At 43.5% G+C, this 18,140-nt stretch overlaps 1 protein-coding gene across 2 annotated transcripts in view; it reads right to left on the minus strand.

Annotated features, from left to right (window-relative positions):
- Nucleotides 1-3,507: 3,507 nt before the first annotated feature.
- The window catches only part of LOC149984796 (tubulin polymerization-promoting protein-like), a 30,540-nt gene continuing 15,907 nt past the window's right edge, over nucleotides 3,508-18,140 (minus strand). For both annotated transcript variants that reach the window (XM_090186959.1, XM_090186956.1), the window contains exons 3-5: nucleotides 16,548-16,892; nucleotides 7,185-7,338; nucleotides 3,508-5,334 (exon numbers count right to left, since the gene is read on the minus strand). In XM_090186959.1, the coding sequence (XP_090043085.1) occupies nucleotides 5,026-5,334; nucleotides 7,185-7,338; nucleotides 16,548-16,892 (808 nt within the window). In that variant the 3' untranslated portion in view covers nucleotides 3,508-5,025. The remainder of the gene's footprint in view (nucleotides 5,335-7,184; nucleotides 7,339-16,547; nucleotides 16,893-18,140) is intronic.

Raw genomic sequence — 18,140 nt, forward strand, 5'->3', positions numbered from 1 at the left:
CTCTCAATAAGTAATCAGATCAGTAGAGGAGACAACTGATCCTCTCAATAAGATATCAGATCAGTAGAGGAGACAACTGATCCTCTCAATAAGATATCAGATCAGTAGAGGAGACAACTGATCCTCTCAATAAGTAATCAGATCAGTAGAGGAGACAACTGATCCTCTCAATAAGTCATCAGATCAGTAGAGGAGACAACTGATCCTCTCAATAAGATATCAGATCAGTAGAGGAGACAACTGATCCTCTCAATAAGTAATCAGATCAGTAGAGACAACTGATCCTCTCAATAAGTGATCAGATCAGTAGAGGAGACAACTGATCCTCAATAAGTAATCAGATCAGTAGAGGAGACAACTGATCCTCTCAAAAAGTAATCAGATCAGTAGAGGAGACAGCTGATCCTCTCAATAAGTAATCAGATCAGTAGAGGAGACAACTGATCCTCTCAATAAGTAATCAGATCAGTAGAGGAGACAACTGATCCTCTCAATAAGTAATCAGATTAGTAGGAGACAACTGATCCTCTCAATAAGTAATCAGATCAGTAGAGGAGACAACTGATCCTCTCAATAAGTAATCAGATTAGTAGGAGACAACTGATCCTCTCAATAAGTAATCAGATCAGTAGAGGAGACAACTGATCCTCTCAGTAAGATATCAGATCAGTAGAGGAGACAACTGATCCTCTCAATAAGTAATCAGATTAGTAGAGGAGACAACTGATCATCTCAATAAGTAATCAGATCAGTAGAGGAGACAACTGATCCTCTCAATAAGTCATCAGATTAGTAGAGGAGACAACTGATCATCTCAATAAGTAATCAGATCAGTAGAGGAGACAACTGATCCTCTCAATAAGTAATCAGATCAGTAGAGGAGACAACTGATCCTCTCAATAAGTAATCAGATCAGTAGAGGAGACAACTGATCCTCTCAGTAAGTAATCAGATCAGTAGAGGAGACAACTGATCCTCTCAATAAGTAATCAGATCAGTAGAGGAGACAACTGATCCTCTCAATAAGTGATCAGATCAGTAGAGGAGACAACTGATCCTCTCAATAAGTAATCAGATCAGTAGAGGAGACAGCTGATCCTCAATAAGTCATCAGATCAGTAGAGGAGACAACCAATCCTCTCAATAAGATATCAGATCAGTAGAGGAGACAGCTGATCCTCTCAGTAAGTCATCAGATCAGTAGAGGAGATTAGAAACACACCAATAATTCTTCAGGATGGGGAGTTTTTATTTTCAACAATGCTACAAATCATGAACACACAGGTCTCGAGAACAAGAACCAAAACACAAAGCATGCACCAGGTCACAATAATCGTACATTAACAAGTTATTTTTTTGAAAAAATAAGAAGGATTTGCTTCTCCACACGAAAAGGTGCACAGTATTTGGCATTAAGCACACAAGACAAATCGTACTAAAGTGATTACGATTCAACTAGTTAACAGGTGTTGATCTCAATCAACGCATGAGTCTTATTGGTCAGCAGAAGCTAAGGTAGGGTGGCCAGTATGAAAGCAACAGTATGTCATTATGCTGGAAAAATATATGTCCTACAAAAGTCTACTTATTTGTTCATCCCCTTCACCTCATACAGTATGTCCATCAAATATCACAGTACTATATTACCCTGCCTTTTGTATTCTGTTGAATGTGTGCCGTAGAAAGTGTCAGGGTAACAGTGTTTACACTAAAAAGGTTTCTCTAAAACTTCTTCAAAGACAAGAGTTCAAGGGTCACAAACAATACTGATGAAGTCACTAGTCATATGTACCTACCTGTAGTATCTATGGCATAGTAGTCTTTTTCATTTAGAATGTAAAACCTTCTAGTTTGATGTGCATCCATTTGATACAATTCAAATTGCTGACATTTGATTTTGTAGCCTGGTGGAACCAGCCTGATTGCTGGTTCATCATATCTCTTTCATGGTTCTATTTCATAGTGAACGCAATGATCAGGCTGGTTCATCATTCTCTTTCATAGTGAACGCAGCGATCAGGCTGGTTCATCATTCTCTTTCATAGTGGACGCAGCGATCAGGCTGGTTCATCATTCTCTTTCATAGTGAACGCAGCGATCAGGCTGGTTCATCATTCTCTTTCATAGTGGACGCAGCGATCAGGCTGGTTCATCATTTCTCTTTCATAGTGAACGCAGCGATCAGGCTGGTTCATCATTCTCTTTCATAGTGAACGCAACGATCAGGCTGGTTCATCATTCTCTTTCATAGTGAACGTAACGATCAGGCTGGTTCATCATTCTCTTTCATGGTTCCATTTCATAGTGAACGCAGCGATCAGGCTGGTTCATCATTCTCTTTCATAGTGAACGCAACGATCAGGCTGGTTCATCATTCTCTTTCATAGTGAACGCAGCGATCAGGCTGGTTCATCATTCTCTTTCATAGTGGACGCAGCGATCAGGCTGGTTCATCATTCTCTTTCATAGTGAACGCAACGATCAGGCTGGTTCATCATTCTCTTTCATAGTGAACGCAGCGATCAGGCTGGTTCATCATTTCTCTTTCATGGTTCCATTTCATAGTGAACACAGCGATCAGGCTGGTTCATCATTCTCTTTCATAGTGAACGCAGCGATCAGGCTGGTTCATCATTCTCTTTCATAGTGAACGCAGCGATCAGGCTGATTCATCATTCTCTTTCATAGTGGACGCAGCGATCAGGCTGGTTCATCATTTCTCTTTCATAGTGAACGCAACGATCAGGCTGGTTCATCATTCTCTTTCATAGTGAACGTAACGATCAGGCTGGTTCATCATTCTCTTTCATAGTGAACGTAACGATCAGGCTGGTTCATCATTCTCTTTCATAGTGAACGTAACGATCAGGCTGGTTCATCATTTCTCTTTCATAGTGAACGTAACGATCAGGCTGGTTCATCATTTCTCTTTCATAGTGAACGCAACGATCAGGCTGGTTCATCATTCTCTTTCATAGTGAACGTAACGATCAGGCTGGTTCATCATTCTCTTTCATAGTGAACGTAACGATCAGGCTGGTTCATCATTTCTCTTTCATAGTGAACGTAACGATCAGGCTGGTTCATCATTTCTCTTTCATAGTGAACGCAACGATCAGGCTGGTTCATCATTCTCTTTCATAGTGAACGCAGCGATCAGGCTGGTTCATCATTCTCTTTCACAGTGAACGCAACGATCAGGCTGGTTCATCATTCTCTTTCATAGTGAACGCAGCGATCAGGCTGGTTCATCATTTCTCTTTCATAGTGAACGCAGCGATCAGGCTGGTTCATCATTCTCTTTCATAGTGAACGCAACGATCAGGCTGGTTCCACCAAGCTATAGATTTTTTCTGCATGTACGGTCAATGATATCACCTGATAATGTCACCCAACTCCTTGGCCACAAATGTCCCCTTTGATATTCTTAGTCTAAACATAGTCATTTATAGGATCTCTATGGTCTCTGTACACTCACAATGTAACCACAACTTGGTCCTCCTGTCAAAGTGAAGTTGTTTTAGTTTTAATTCCATTGGTCTGACTACTCTGCCAGAACGTAGGAGCAGAGCAAGTCACTATAACCGAGCCACTAAACACAGCAGTTGAAATGAGACCTCTGAAATATGTCGTCTGTTTCATGTTGTTAATGGTAAAGTAGTAGCATTGCATTACTTCATGCATAAGATACAGCAAGACAAGAGAAACAAACGCAGGTCAGCGTCTTAAATGAAGCCATGCGGCCGCATGTTTAGAAATACACACATTCTTACCACCAATATATTACAACTATAGACATCTGACGGCAGTATCATATCAGTTAAATATTGAAAAATACAAACCTGAACAACCCAGCTCACCTCTTAGTTTCAGAGGTCCAGCTAATACAACCCGACATAGTGTGGAACAAACTGTGGAGCCTTATCAAATTGGTGTGTGTATGATTTAGATGAATGATTAGAGATAATAATTTCAGGGTAATTTACCTATTATCTTGTTTAATATGTTGGGTGTAAATAATTGATGAGGGTTTCAGGATGAACCAGACAAGACGTGGCCTTAGGATATGAAATAATTCTAGTGTTATTCTTCTCCTTGTGTTGTAAATACATAAAGGTACAGTATCGATATGACTTCACAGAACGTTTAGAAAAGCAAGACTCACAAGGAAGGGAAGTTAAGACTCATAGATAACAAACTTGATATCTGACAGTAGAATGAACAAAAATAAAATGTTATCATTCATATGATATACGTAGCTAAAGACAGGAAGACTCAGAACTTCTACATATCCTGTTTAAAAAGGTTTCGTTATTTTAAGAACAATTGAAGGCAAATGATGTTGTCGTCAATATGTGTAAACTATGATGCAGTATAAAGGAGAACAGACAGCCGGTAGATGAAGACTCATACAGCAGACTTCATTGACCAGAGGAAAGGCAGAAAGTTGATATTGAAGATGGTTTGATCAATATAACAACCTACCAGTATATCTACTTCACCAGTTTGTGCCAATAGACATTCAACTAACTAAAAGGTATGAAATGAAGGATGTTTTTCTTCAACTAAAAGGAGGAAAAGAAGCTATGGCCTATCTAAAGCAAAGTGCAATCTTGTTAAATCATTTGGAAAACCCTTCCTTCCCTCTTATTTGTTTTTCTTGGCATGGTGTTATTCATAGTGCTTATAATACATATGTGAAGACGCCTATCATCATGAAGAGGTTTCAAAAAAATGCAGAGCAAAACAGTTGTTTCCCTTGTTGGTTGGTGGGTTCATGTGAACATTTGGCAGTAACTTGCGATCTGTCAGGAATGTACCAGCTGTAAAAATGGATGTAAACAGTTTTCCAGTTCTCACACATAACAACAAAAGACAGGAACTCAAAACATCCCACTCGCGAAAAGAAAACAAGATGGGTGAGAACATATGAAATCCTATCTTTTTGTTGTGCTTTCATGGAGTTCTTTCTTTAGAAAAGTATTATCCTAGTAGTTGGTCTTATGTTTCTGTTTCTTTCTTTCTTCACACTGGTTTGGCTCCAGGGGGCCCGGCTCCAGGGGGCCCGGCTCTAGGGGGCCCGGCTCCAGGGGGCCCTCCTCCAGAGTGCCCGGCTCCAGGGGGCCCTCCTCCAGGGGGCCCGGTGGGCTTGGTGACTTTCTTCTCATATGACCCGAGGTGTTTGTATCCTGCGACGTACCCGGATGTATCCACCATGTCCACGCGACCTGCCTTCCCCTTCCCACGGCCACTCTCGTCAAAGCGCTCCTTGTGTGACCCAGTGAACTTGGTCGTGTCCGTCAGACGAGACACGGTCGGAGAAGCCACCGCTCTCTGTGGACAGAAAGAAAGTTACATTAAAAAAAGGACATGCATGATGACGACTTGAGTTTGTTCTGAGAATCCATCCCAAATAGCACCCTATGGGCCCTGGTCAAAAGTAGTGCACTACCCTATGGGCCCTGGTCAAAAGTAGTGCACTATAAAGGGATTAGGGTGCCATTTGGGACGCAACCCTGAGTCATACCCAGCAGTTGTTTCTATATACACATCACAGTGGTCACTAGCATCCTGTCCAGGGGGTGTACTGGTACATCAAGATGCCTCACGCTCCAGGATCCCTATGGGCCGTTCTGGCTTGGACAAGGTTTACTTACATTGGTCTGTAGCATACAGTGCATTCGGAAAGTATTCAGACCCCTTGACTTTTTCCACATTTTGTGACGTTACAGCCTTATTACAAAATGGATCAAATTGTGTTTTTCCCCTCATCAACCTACATACAATACCCCATAATGACAAAGCAAAAACAGATTTTTGAAATATCACATTTACATAAGTATTCAGACCCTTTACTCAGTACTCTGTTGAAGCACCTTTGGCAGTGATTACAGCCTTGAGTCTTCTTGGGTATGACGCTACAAGCTTGGCACACCTTTATTTGGGGAGTTTCTCCCTTTGTTCTCTGCAGATCCTCTCAAGCTCGGTCAGGTTGGATGGGGAGTGTCGCTGCATAGCTATTTTCAGGTCTTTCCAGAGATGTTCGATCGGGTTCAAGTCCGGGCTCTGGCTGGGCCACTCAAGGCCATTCAGAGACCTGTCCTGAAGCCACTCCTATGTTGTCTTGGCTGTGTGCTTAGGGTCGTGGCCCTGTTGGAAGGTGAACCTTCTCCCCAGTCTGAGGTCCTGAGTGCTCTGGATCAGGTTTTCATCGAGGATCTCTCTGTACTTTGCTCTGTTCATCTTTCCCTCCATCCTGACTAGTCTCCCGCTGAAAAACATCTCCACAGCATGATGCTGCCACCACCATGCTTCACTGTAGGGATGGTGGCAGGTTTCCTCCTGATGCGACGCTTGGTATTCAGGCCAAAGAGTTCAATGTTGGTTTCATCAGACCAGAGAATCTTGTTTCTCATGGCCAGAGTCCTTTAGGTGCCTTTTGGCAAACTCCAAGCAGGATGTCGTGCCTTTTACTGAGGAGTGGCAACTCCGTCAGAGTGACCATCTGGTTCTTGTTCACCTCCCTGACCAAGGCCCTTCTTCCCAGATTGCTCAGTTTGGCTGGGCGTCTAGTTCTAGGAAGAGTCTTGATGGTTCCAAACTTCTTCCATTTAAGAATGATGGAGGCCACTGTGATCTTGGGGACATTCAATGCTGCAGAAGTTTTTTGGTACCCTTCCCCAGATCTGTGCCTCGACACAATCCTGTCTTGGAGCTCTATGGACAATTCCTTCGACCTCATGGCTTGAATTTTGCTCTGACATGTACTGTCAACTGTGGGACCTTATATAGACAGGTGTGTGCCTTTTCCAAATCATGTCCAATCAATTGAATTTACCACAGATGGACTCCAATCAAGTTGTAGAAACATCTCAATGATCATCAATGGAAACAGGATGCACTGGAGCTCAATTTCAAGTCTCATAGCATAGCAAATATATACACACACATTTGCAAACATTTCTAAAAACCTGTTTTTTGCTTTGTCATTATGGGGTATTGTGTGTAGATTGAGGATTTTATTTTAATCCATGTTAGAATAAGTGTAAGGTAACGAAATGTGGAAAAAGTCCATGGGTCTGAATACTTTCCGAATGCACTGAGTCTGTATACGTGTATTCATTCATATCTGGTTTTAGCGTCAGTACTATTGGATGTCATTTCCTGCTGCTTCGGGACCTTACCGTGACTCCTTTAATGACCGGTTTCTTCCCCTCAATCATCCTGAAGACCTCCCCCTCCGCCTCCTCTCCCGTTTTCTCCTTGAATCTCTTGCTGGCCAGCTCTCCCACCGCTGCCTTGAACTCGTCAAACGTGATGGTGCGACAGGATTTCTTCCTGAAATGTAGAAACAACCAACCAGCCACTTAGAAATGTCAAAACTACCGATGTCACAGAGTGAAGAGTCTGTGGAACTCAGTGAGAGAATTCTACTGCTGTTGACCTCTGTCTCCATGTTACATCATAAACATGGGGATGTGTGTCCCAAATCACACCCCTTTTCCTATTGAGTATCCTGGTCAAAGGTAGTGCACTATAAAAAGGAATAGGGTGCCATTTGAGACATGATTTGGCTTGTCATTTTAATGCCCCTCATCACAGTTTGAGAGCGTCAAAGGAGAATCGACCACACTGTATACAAAGCCATGAGATAGCATCAACATGTCAGCTATCTGATGGCCCTGCTGTGTGATAGCATCAACATGTCAGCTATCTGATGGCCCTGCTGTGTGATAGCATCAACATGTCAGCTATCTGATGGCCCTGCTGTGTGATAGCATCAACATGTCAGCTATCTGATGGCCCTGCTGTGTGATAGCATCAACATGTCAGCTATCTGATGGCCCTGCTGTGTGATAGCATCAACATGTCAGCTATCTGATGGCCCTGCTGTGTGATAGCATCAACATGTCAGCTATCTGATGGCCCTGCTGTGTGATAGCATCAACATGTCAGCTATCTGATGGCCCTGCTGTGTGATAGCATCAACATATCGGCTATCTGATGGCCCTGCTGTGTGATAGCATCAACATGTCGGCTATCTGATGGCCCTGCTGTGTGATAGCATCAACATATCAGCTATCTGATGGCCCTGCTGTGTGATAGCATCAACATGTCAGCTATCTGATGGCCCTGCTGTGTGATAGCATCAACATGTCGGCTATCTGATGGCCCTGCTGTGTGATAGCATCAACATGTCAGCTATCTGATGGCCCTGCTGTGTGATAGCATCAACATGTCAGCTATCTGATGGCCCTGCTGTGTGATAACATCAACATGTCGGCTATCTGATGGCCCTGCTGTGTGATAGCATCAACATGTCAGCTATCTGATGGCACAGCTGTGTGATGGTGTGCTCTACAGACAGACACAGGGAGAGGCATCTTAGGCACTGCCTGGACAGAGACAGACACAGGGAGAAGCATCTTAGGCACTGCCTGGACAGAGACAGACGATGTGTTTATGTGTGAAAGTGAACTTCTCGACTACAGAGTTTTTAGATTTTCTGGTGTTCCGTGTTCTGCTTTCTACTAGGGCTGTGTCCCAAATGGCACCCTCAAATAGCACCCTATTCCCTAAATGATGCATTACTTTCAACCAGGGTCCAATTGGTACGCAGCCTAGTAGTCATCAACATGATGTCAGGTGTTATTATAGCTCAACCAATCACATCCACCCCTCCAAGGGGCCATGCGTACGGCTGTTTAAACTGACTATACACCATTCTGCTTCTCCGTTCAGACGTCGTCGTGCATGGTAACACAAATACAAACAACCATTGCTGTGGTGATAAATCTGCTAAACAAAAGGCTGTAAAGCCAAACAGTCTCCCCGGGTAACCTGTTGTCATAGCAGCAAGCTACAGTAAACAGGCGTGTTTGGGGTTTATTATTAAATTGACTCCTTCAGTGACTGATTTTGTTTGGGCGATCCGTCAGTGTTGAACAGTTGAGAGCTCCATTCCTCCGTTGCCTGTTCCATGCTGTCTAATGTCAGATGGGACATAGGACTTCCAGCTGGCACGTTGTGTCTGAGGAGAGGAGGAGGAGGAGAGGAGGAGGAGGAGGAGGAGGAGGGCTCTGTGTCCTCTGGAAACCAATTAAAATGACCCTGTCAGGAGCTTGCTAAGGAATCAGACATATCAAACAGCATCTACAAAGCGTAGGAGTGCCGATTTAGGATCAGTTTAGCCTTTTAGATAACTTCCTTTTTGATTTATTTCACCTTTATTTAACCAGGTAGGCTAGCTGAGAACAAGTTCTCATTTACAACTGCGACCTGGCCAAGATAAAGCAAAGCAGTACGACACAAACAACAACGCAGAGTTACACATGGAATAAACAAACATACAGTCAATAATACAGTAGAAAACGTCTTTATACAGTGAGTGCAAATGAGGGAGGATAAGGCAATAAATAGGCGAAGGTGGTGAAGTAATTACAATATAGCATTTAAACACTGGAATGGTAGATGTGCAGAAGGTGAATGTGCAAGTAGAGATACTGGGGTGCAAAGGAGCTAAATAAATAAATCAATAAATAACAGTATGGGGATGAGGTAGTTGGATGGGCTATTTACAAATGGGCTATGTGCAGGAGCAGTGATCTGTGAGCTGCTCTAACAAATAAGGACAGGGGGGGACCTGATCCTAGATCAGCACTCCTACACTGTGAAGCTTGACACACAGCTCTGGATCTGTGGTGGGGGCTGGTTGGGACAAATCATTGAGTGGCTAGCCGTTTGGTAAGCCTTTCGGTTCTAGACTGTGCGGATATAGTTGTTATACCGTGTTAAAGATGGGATGGGACTTAACTTTTTACTTTCTTATGTTTTTACTGGAGAAAAAAACATCTATCCAGCTGCCTGGCTCACCACAGTAGGGTTGGGGTTGGGGTAGGCAGTAGACACCATAGAACTGAACTACAGCAGGTCCAGCCTGGTCTCATAGACTAGACGTAACATAGTAAAGGTAAATCAGTGACACTCAAATTAGTATGATATGTTGTTTGGTATGGTTACATAAGACAGATGATTACTTAAGGCAAAAATGAAAGTAGGGGGGTTTGGTCGGGGTAGATGGGTGGGTGTATAACGCGAACATCTAGTAACCCAAAGGTTGCGAGTTCGAATCTCATCACCAATAACTTTAGCATTTTAGCAACTTTTCAACGACTTACTACTTTTTTTGCTACTTTGCAACTACTTAGCATGTTAGCTAACCCGTCCCCTAACCTTAACCCTTTAACCTAACTTTAACCCTAATCCCTAGCCGAGCTAATGTTAGCCAGCTAGCTAAAGTTAGCCACCTATCTAGAATTCGTAGCACATCCTACGTTTTGCAAATTCGATAACATATTGTACACTTTGCACATTTGTAACATATAATACGAATTGTAATTCGTAACATACACTACATGGCCAAAAGTATGTGGACACCCCTTCAAATTAGTGGATTCGGATATTTCAGCCACACCCGTTGCAGACAAGTGTATAAAATCAAGCACACAGCCATGCAATCTCCATATACAAACATTGGCAGTAGAATGGCCTTACTGAAGAGCTCAGTGACATTCAACATGGCGCCGTCATAGGATGCCACCTTTCCAACAAATCAGTTCGTCAAATTTCTGCACTGCTAGAGCTGCAACGGTCAACTGTAAGTGCTGTTATTGTGAAGTGGAAACGTCTAGGAGCAGCAACGGCTCAGCTGCGAAGTGGTAGGCCACACAAGCTCGAAGAACAGGACCGCTGAAGTGCGTAGAGCGTAAAAATCATTGGTTAAGTAGGGCTGCAAAGGGTCGGAAACTTTCCGGAAATTTTCCATGGGAAGTCAAGCCCAGGAATTTTGCTTAAATTCATAAAAAAAGTTAGCTTATAACAGTGAACCTTTTTTGTGGGATAAGGCAATTATAGGTCTTGTGGCATATTTTGGTTAAACTATCCCCAATTCAATGGAATTGCAACCCTCTGCATGCACAGCACATTCTGTACGCTGATTCTCAAGATCTTGCACACTAATGACATGCTATTGAGCCCACACTACTACACTGTCTGAGCCAAGGACTACATGCTTTCTGGTAAGTTTTGATTACAATACTGGGAGGGGTGAATACATTTTATATGACATACATTATTGTTTTGTTAACTAGTAAATAGTAGCCTACAGCAAAGTGTGTTTAAATAATTTCTAACTTCTAACAATTTCTGCTAGTTAGTTTTTGCTACCATGTGGGTTTTAGCTTGCTTGAGCCTGCTAACTAAGGAGTGTTAATTCACCTGTTTCCATAAACATTTATCTTTAAAAGGAGTTGTTTAATCTAACTGCTTAACTATTTATCTCTACATGGAATTGTATTTTTGTTTTCTTTTACAGGGAAATGCCACATCTGATGTGTGGAGACATTTCACTGCAGCTAATGTAGAAGGAAAAGCTGTGTACATTTGCAAATACTGTGACAAATCATACGTGAAGAATGCAACAAAGATGCAGAATCATCTGGCCAAGTGCATAAAGTTCCCTCAGCGCTCACAACAAGCAACCTCTGACAAAAGTCCCTCTACTTCTATTCGAGGTGAAAATTATGAATCAGAGACCTTATCGATAGCAACAGCTCATGGCCCTCCTGGAATTAGAAGTTTTGTTGACTCAATGGAGGAATGTAGTCAGAGAAATGCTGATGAATATCTTGCTCGAGCTGTGTATGCAAACTGGTTCACCTCTGATGCTCACAGGCAATGTGTATTGGAAGAGATTTCTGAATGTTCTTCTCCCAGCATACACCCCTCCAACCAGACATGCTTTATCTACTAATTTGCTGGATGCAGAGTTCAACAGAGTTCAATTGATGGTCATGCAAATCATAGAGAAAGCAGACTATTGCAATCATCTCTGATGGGTGGTTGAATGTTCATGGGCAAGGAATAATTAACTACATCATATCCACCCCTCAACCAGTATTCTACAAGAGCACAGACACAAGGGACGATAGACACACCAGTCTCTACATTTCAGATGTCATCAATGACCTTGGACCACAGAAGGTATTTGCACTGGTGACAGACAATACTGCGAAATATGAAGGCTGCTTGGTCTAAAGTGGAGAAGTCCTACCCTCACATCACACCCATTGGCTGTGCTGCTCATGCATTGAATCTGCTCCTCAAGGACATCATGGCACTGAAAACAATGGATACACTCTACAAGAGAGCCAAGGAAATGGTTAGGTATGTGAAGGGTCATCAAGTTATAGCAGCCATCTCACCTCACCAAGCAAAGTGAGAAGAATAAGACCACCAGATTGAAGCTGCCCAGCAACACCCGTCGGGGTGGTGTTGTCATCATGTTTGACAGTCTCCTGGAGGGGAAGGAGTCTCTCCAAGAAATGGCCATATCACAGTCTGCCGCTAAGGACAGCCCCATCAAGAGGATCCTCCTGGATGGTGTATTTTAGGAGAGAGTGGTAAGCAGCCTGAAACTCCTGAAACCTGTAGCAGTAGCCATTGCACTGATTGAGAGAGACAATGCCATCCTGTCTGATGTTCAGACTCTGCTTGCAGATGTTAGAGAAGAAATACGTACTGCCCTGCCAACTTAACTGTTGTTCCAAGCAGAGGAAACTGCAGTTCTGAAATACATCAAAAAGCGTGAAGACTTCTGCCTGAACCCTATACACGCCGCAGCGTACATGTTGGACCCCAAGCTGGCAAGAGCATCCTGTCTGGTGCAGAGATCAACAAGGTCTATGGTGTCATCACTACTGTGTCTCACCACCTTGGCCTGGAGGAGGGCAAGGTTCTTGGTAGTCTGGTGAAGTACACTTCCAAGCAAGGGCTTAGGGATGGAGATGCAATATGGCAGTCGTGCCAACATATCTCATCAGCCACCTGGTGGAAGGGACTTTGTGGATCTGAGACCCTTTCCCCTGTTGCCTCCATCATCCTCCAAATTCCACCAACATCAGCCGCCTTAGAGCGCAATTTGTCCTTTTGTTTGGGAACACACTCACCAAAGCACGCAACAGGCTGACCAATACAAAGGTTGAAAAATTGGTGGCCATCCGGGCAAATGTGAGGCTTTTTGAGCCTGACAACTAGCCATCCTCAACAAGGTTGGAAAGTGACAGTGGAGATGAGTCTGATGTTCAAGAGGTGGACATTGAGGAGGTCCAGGGAGAAGACATGGAAGCCTGAGAGGAAGACAACCAATGCTTTAGTTTCTAGACTATCATTTTACAGATGTATGTTGAGAACATTTTTGGGAGATGCGATGGATCATTGGGGATCATTCAATATTCCCTTTCTTTTGTTTTTTAGTGAAATCATCCCATGTGAAGAGTCAACTCATTTAATTCAAGTTCAATTCGTAACTAAATTATATATATATATGTTTTCTATTAGAAGGATTTAATCATTTGCAATGATGTCTACTTATGATAAGGTAAAGGGTTTCTGTTTCTGTCTCCATATGATATGGTAAATATATCCAATGCAAGAAACGAGACGCTACCTCCCCTAATGCATAGTGCCAACTGTAACGTTTAGATGAGGAGGAATAAGGGTTCAGGCTAGGCCCCTTAGTTCCAGTGAAGTGAAATCTTAATGTTACAGCATACAATGACATTCTAGATGATTCTGTGCTTCCAACTTAGTGGCAACAGTTCGGGGAAGGGCCTTTCCTGTTTCAGCATGTTAATGCCACCTAGCCCAAAGCGGTTTGTTGAGATGGTGTGGAAGAACTTGATTGGCCTACACAGAGCCCTGACCTCAACTCCATCCAACACCTTTGGGATGAATTGGAACGCTGACTGCAGGCCAGGACTAATCGCCCAACATCCGCGCCCGACCTCACTAATGCTTTTGTGGCTGAATGGAAGCAAGTCCCTGCAGCAATGTTCCAACTTCTAGTGGAAAGCCTTCCCAGAAGAGTGGAGGCTGTTATAGCAGCAAAGGGGGAACCAACTCCATATTAATGCCCATGATTTTGGAATGAGATAATTCGACAAGCAGGTGTCAACATCAACATTTGGTCATGTACTGTAGTGTATCATATGAAATGGGTGATGGACATCCACAAATAATAAATACCATACGAAATGAAACATCATATTAAATGGAGTGTCTCGGCGTTACGTACAGAATAATACAAAATGCTCTGAGTCCAGGTTGTCTAGTCAGTGAGAGGGAAGGATCATCACTGGCATGAAATGGCACGACAACAGAGACTCGTTACATAGGCTATAGCATGGCAGAGAAACCCAGGGGTACAGTAGACAACTTCCTCCCTGAATAAATGTGGATTTAACGAAGCCATATAGTCATCAGACAGTGGCCATAAAGCCGTTGAATTATTCATGTCATTGCTAGCGCTGTGTGAGCTCTGACTCTCTGATTAAAAGAAAGGCTCCATCTGCATCATGTCTGGCACGCACGCCTCCCCAGCTCAGCTCTGCTCATGCCTCAAATATCTCTCTCTCTCTCTCTCTCTCTCTCTCATCACTGCTCTACTGAACACACAACTGACAACAGCAGCCTTCAATTTTTTTTTTTCAGTTTTAAAGCTAATTTCCTGCAAATGTACACATTATGCCATGTAGCTGAGAGAAAATGTTGCAGTACATTTCGGCCATGGAGCTAGTTTCCTGAATTTTGCAAATGGCTAATGCCGTGTTTTTTTGTTGCTGAAACATAATAACAAAATGAATACTGGAATTCATTGTTTTGGGAATTTTCAGTTGTCAGTGTGGTCGTGAATGAACTGCTCTCTCCCCTCGCTCCAGCTACAGTACTGGTCTGTTCTGACGCTGTCTAGCAGAATCATCTCTACTCTCAGGGCTCAGTCAGGATGAAACAAATCACTTCATTAAAGCTTCATACTGGAGCAAACAGCAACCCCCCCCCCCCAAAACAAATATGACTACATGTAAAACAGACTGCCCTGTCCTGTCATTTAGCTTCATGCTTTGTAGATACACCTTCCTTCACCTGCATTTAGAGCACAATGCTCATGATCAACACGATAGACATACACCCCCACGCCTTTCAAAGCGTACAGAACATATATCTTAACCATTCAATACCTAACACAGAACATACGAACACAGAACCCCACAACAAGCACGGTTCAGTCAGTGTGTGTTGGGTTGTTATTGAGGTCATTCTACTAGAAATGACCTGGACCCTGTGGCAGTAGAGGATGACGACTGCCTCAGGCATCTGGGGAAACAGCAGAGTGAACAATCCTGCCCCCGGACTGTTACCGAGGGCAACAACCCCCCACAACATGACTGTTATCGAAGGCAACAACCCCCTACAACATGACTGTTACCAAGGGCAACAACATGACTGTTACTGAGGGCAACAACACCACACAACATGACTGTTACTGAGGGCAACAACACCACACAACATGACTGTTACTGAGGGGTTTTCCTATTCAACTGTTGGGAGTCTATATCGAGTGAGACTTTCTTTCCTTTTATACAGTATATTCTTAGAAAACAGTATTTTATATAGTATTCCATCTCTTGGAATGGAATAGTGTCTATGTCCCATGAATATAATATAGAAAGGTAACATAGTATCCTGTGGATACAGAACCTACCTGTGAATGTCATATCTATTTCTATATCTGTCCCAATGCTGATAGTTTTTATATCAACAGACACTGACATGCCATATTGTCAGGAAGCAGTAGTTAGTATGTGTAATTCAAATTCCAAGTCCATCGATCAGCAAATTGAGCTTGATCTAGATACTGGCACCCTTGTTCCCAGTCCCAGGTCAAACCATCCATCCTACTATCTCTCTGTATCTGTCTGATTTACATAACTATTATAGAACAGGAGGATCCTACCATCTCTGTATCTGTCTGATTTACATAACTATTATAGAACAGGAGGATCCTACTATCTCTCTGTATCTGTCTGATTTACATAACTATTATATAACAGGAGGATCCTACTATCTCTCTGTATCTGTCTGATTTACATAACTATTATATAACAGGAGGATCCTACCATCTCTCTGTATCTGTCTGCTTTACATAACTATTATATAACAGGAGGATCCTACCATCTCTCTGTATCTGTCTGCATTGCATAACCATTATATAACAGGAGGATCCTACTATCTCTCTGTATCTGTCTGCATTGCATAACCATTATATAACAGGAGGATCCTACTAATGGATCTCTACCAGTCATCCCTTTATACTGAGACAACAGTTGATTCAATGAAATGCATTTCACCATTACAATGAGGATGAAAGAAACAGAAAGGAAGATAACTCAACTCAACTCCACTCCTTTCCTCTCCTCTCCCCTTCTCCCCCCTCTCCTCTTCTCCCCTCTTCTCCCCTCTCCTCCCCTCTCCTCTCCTCCCTCCCTACACCCTCCTCGCTCTCCTCTCCTCCCTACACTCTACTCCCTACACTCTCCTCCCTTCCCGTCAAAAGTAGTGCACTATTTAGGGAATGGGGTGCCATTGGCGCTGCAAGATTTCTACTACGCCATTTGGGACACAGCCTACTATAGAAAATATTTCCTTACTTGACTTTAGTGAAGACGATATCCACGTCCGTGAGGGTGACAGTTTTTCCGTCGATGACGCCACAGTCCTTGCACAGCTTGGACCAGTTCTTGCCATGCATGTCCTTTCCTGTGGCACGTGTGTCGCCGTGGATGGCGAAGCGCCGGAACGACTCCTCCAGTGCGGTTATCTCCACGGGCGTCCGCGACCCTGCCCCACCCTCGCTGGTCCCGTTGGACTCGGAGGAAAGCCTTTTGGAGGCCCGGTCCTTGGACTGCTGTTCGCTGGGCGGCCGCAGGGGAGTGGAGGAGATTGGAGAGTTGGAGTGCTTGGCCGTCTGAACTGTAAAATCTGCCATGCCGTCTCTGAGGAAGAGGAAAGAGACCGACACTATTAGCTGAAGAGCCAGGATGTGTGGTTTTCCTGTTTATGTGAAACAGATTTACATACTGTACATGAGTTAAGTATGTGGGACATAATACCAGCTCTGTGTCTCCTGTGTTAAACCACTGTGTTAGTACAGGTGTACTGGGACATAATACCAGCTCTGTCTCCTGTGTTAAACCACTGTGTTAGTACAGGTGGACTGGGACATAATACCAGCTCGGTGTCTCCTGTGTTAAACCACTGTGTTAGTACAGGTGAACTGGGACATAATAGCAGCTCTGTGTCTCCTGTGTTAAACCACTGTGTTAGTACACTGTGTTAGTACACTGTGTTAGTACAGGTGGACTGGGACATAATACCAGCTCTGTGTCTCCTGTGTTAAACCACTGTGTTAGTACAGGTGGACTGGGACATAATACCAGCTCTGTGTCTCCTGTGTTAAACCACTGTGTTAGTACACTGTGTTAGTACAGGTGGACTGGGACATAATACCAGCTCTGTGTTTCTCCTTTGTTAAACTACTGTGTTAGTACAGGTGAACTGGGACATAATACCAGCTCTGTGTCTCCTGTGTTAAACCACTGTGTTAGTACAGGTGGACTGGGACATAATACCAGCTCTGTCTCCTGTGTTAAACCACTGTGTTGTGTTAGTACAAGTGGAATGGGACATAATACCAGCTCTGTGTCTCCTGTGTTAAACCACTGTGTTAGTACAGGTGGACTGGGACATAATACCAGCTCTGTGTCTCCTGTGTTAAACCACTGTGTTAGTACAGGTGGACTGGGACATAATACCAGCTCTGTCTCCTGTGTTAAACCACTGTGTTGTGTTAGTACAAGTGGAATGGGACATAATACCAGCTCTGTGTCTCCTGTGTTAAACCACTGTGTTAGTACAGGTGGACTGGGACATAATACCAGCTCTGTGTCTCCTGTGTTAAACCACTGTGTTAGTACAGGTGTACTGGGACATAATACCAGCTCTGTCTCCTGTGTTAAACCACTGTGTTAGTACAGGTGGACTGGGACATAATACCAGCTCGGTGTCTCCTGTGTTAAACCACTGTGTTAGTACAGGTGAACTGGGACATAATAGCAGCTCTGTGTCTCCTGTGTTAAACCACTGTGTTAGTACACTGTGTTAGTACACTGTGTTAGTACAGGTGGACTGGGACATAATACCAGCTCTGTGTCTCCTGTGTTAAACCACTGTGTTAGTACAGG

The sequence above is a fragment of the Oncorhynchus mykiss genome, chromosome 2 (genome assembly GCF_057628025.1).
Source record: "Oncorhynchus mykiss isolate SJ-2025 chromosome 2, ASM5762802v1, whole genome shotgun sequence".
Taxonomy (NCBI): Eukaryota; Metazoa; Chordata; class Actinopteri; order Salmoniformes; family Salmonidae; genus Oncorhynchus; species Oncorhynchus mykiss.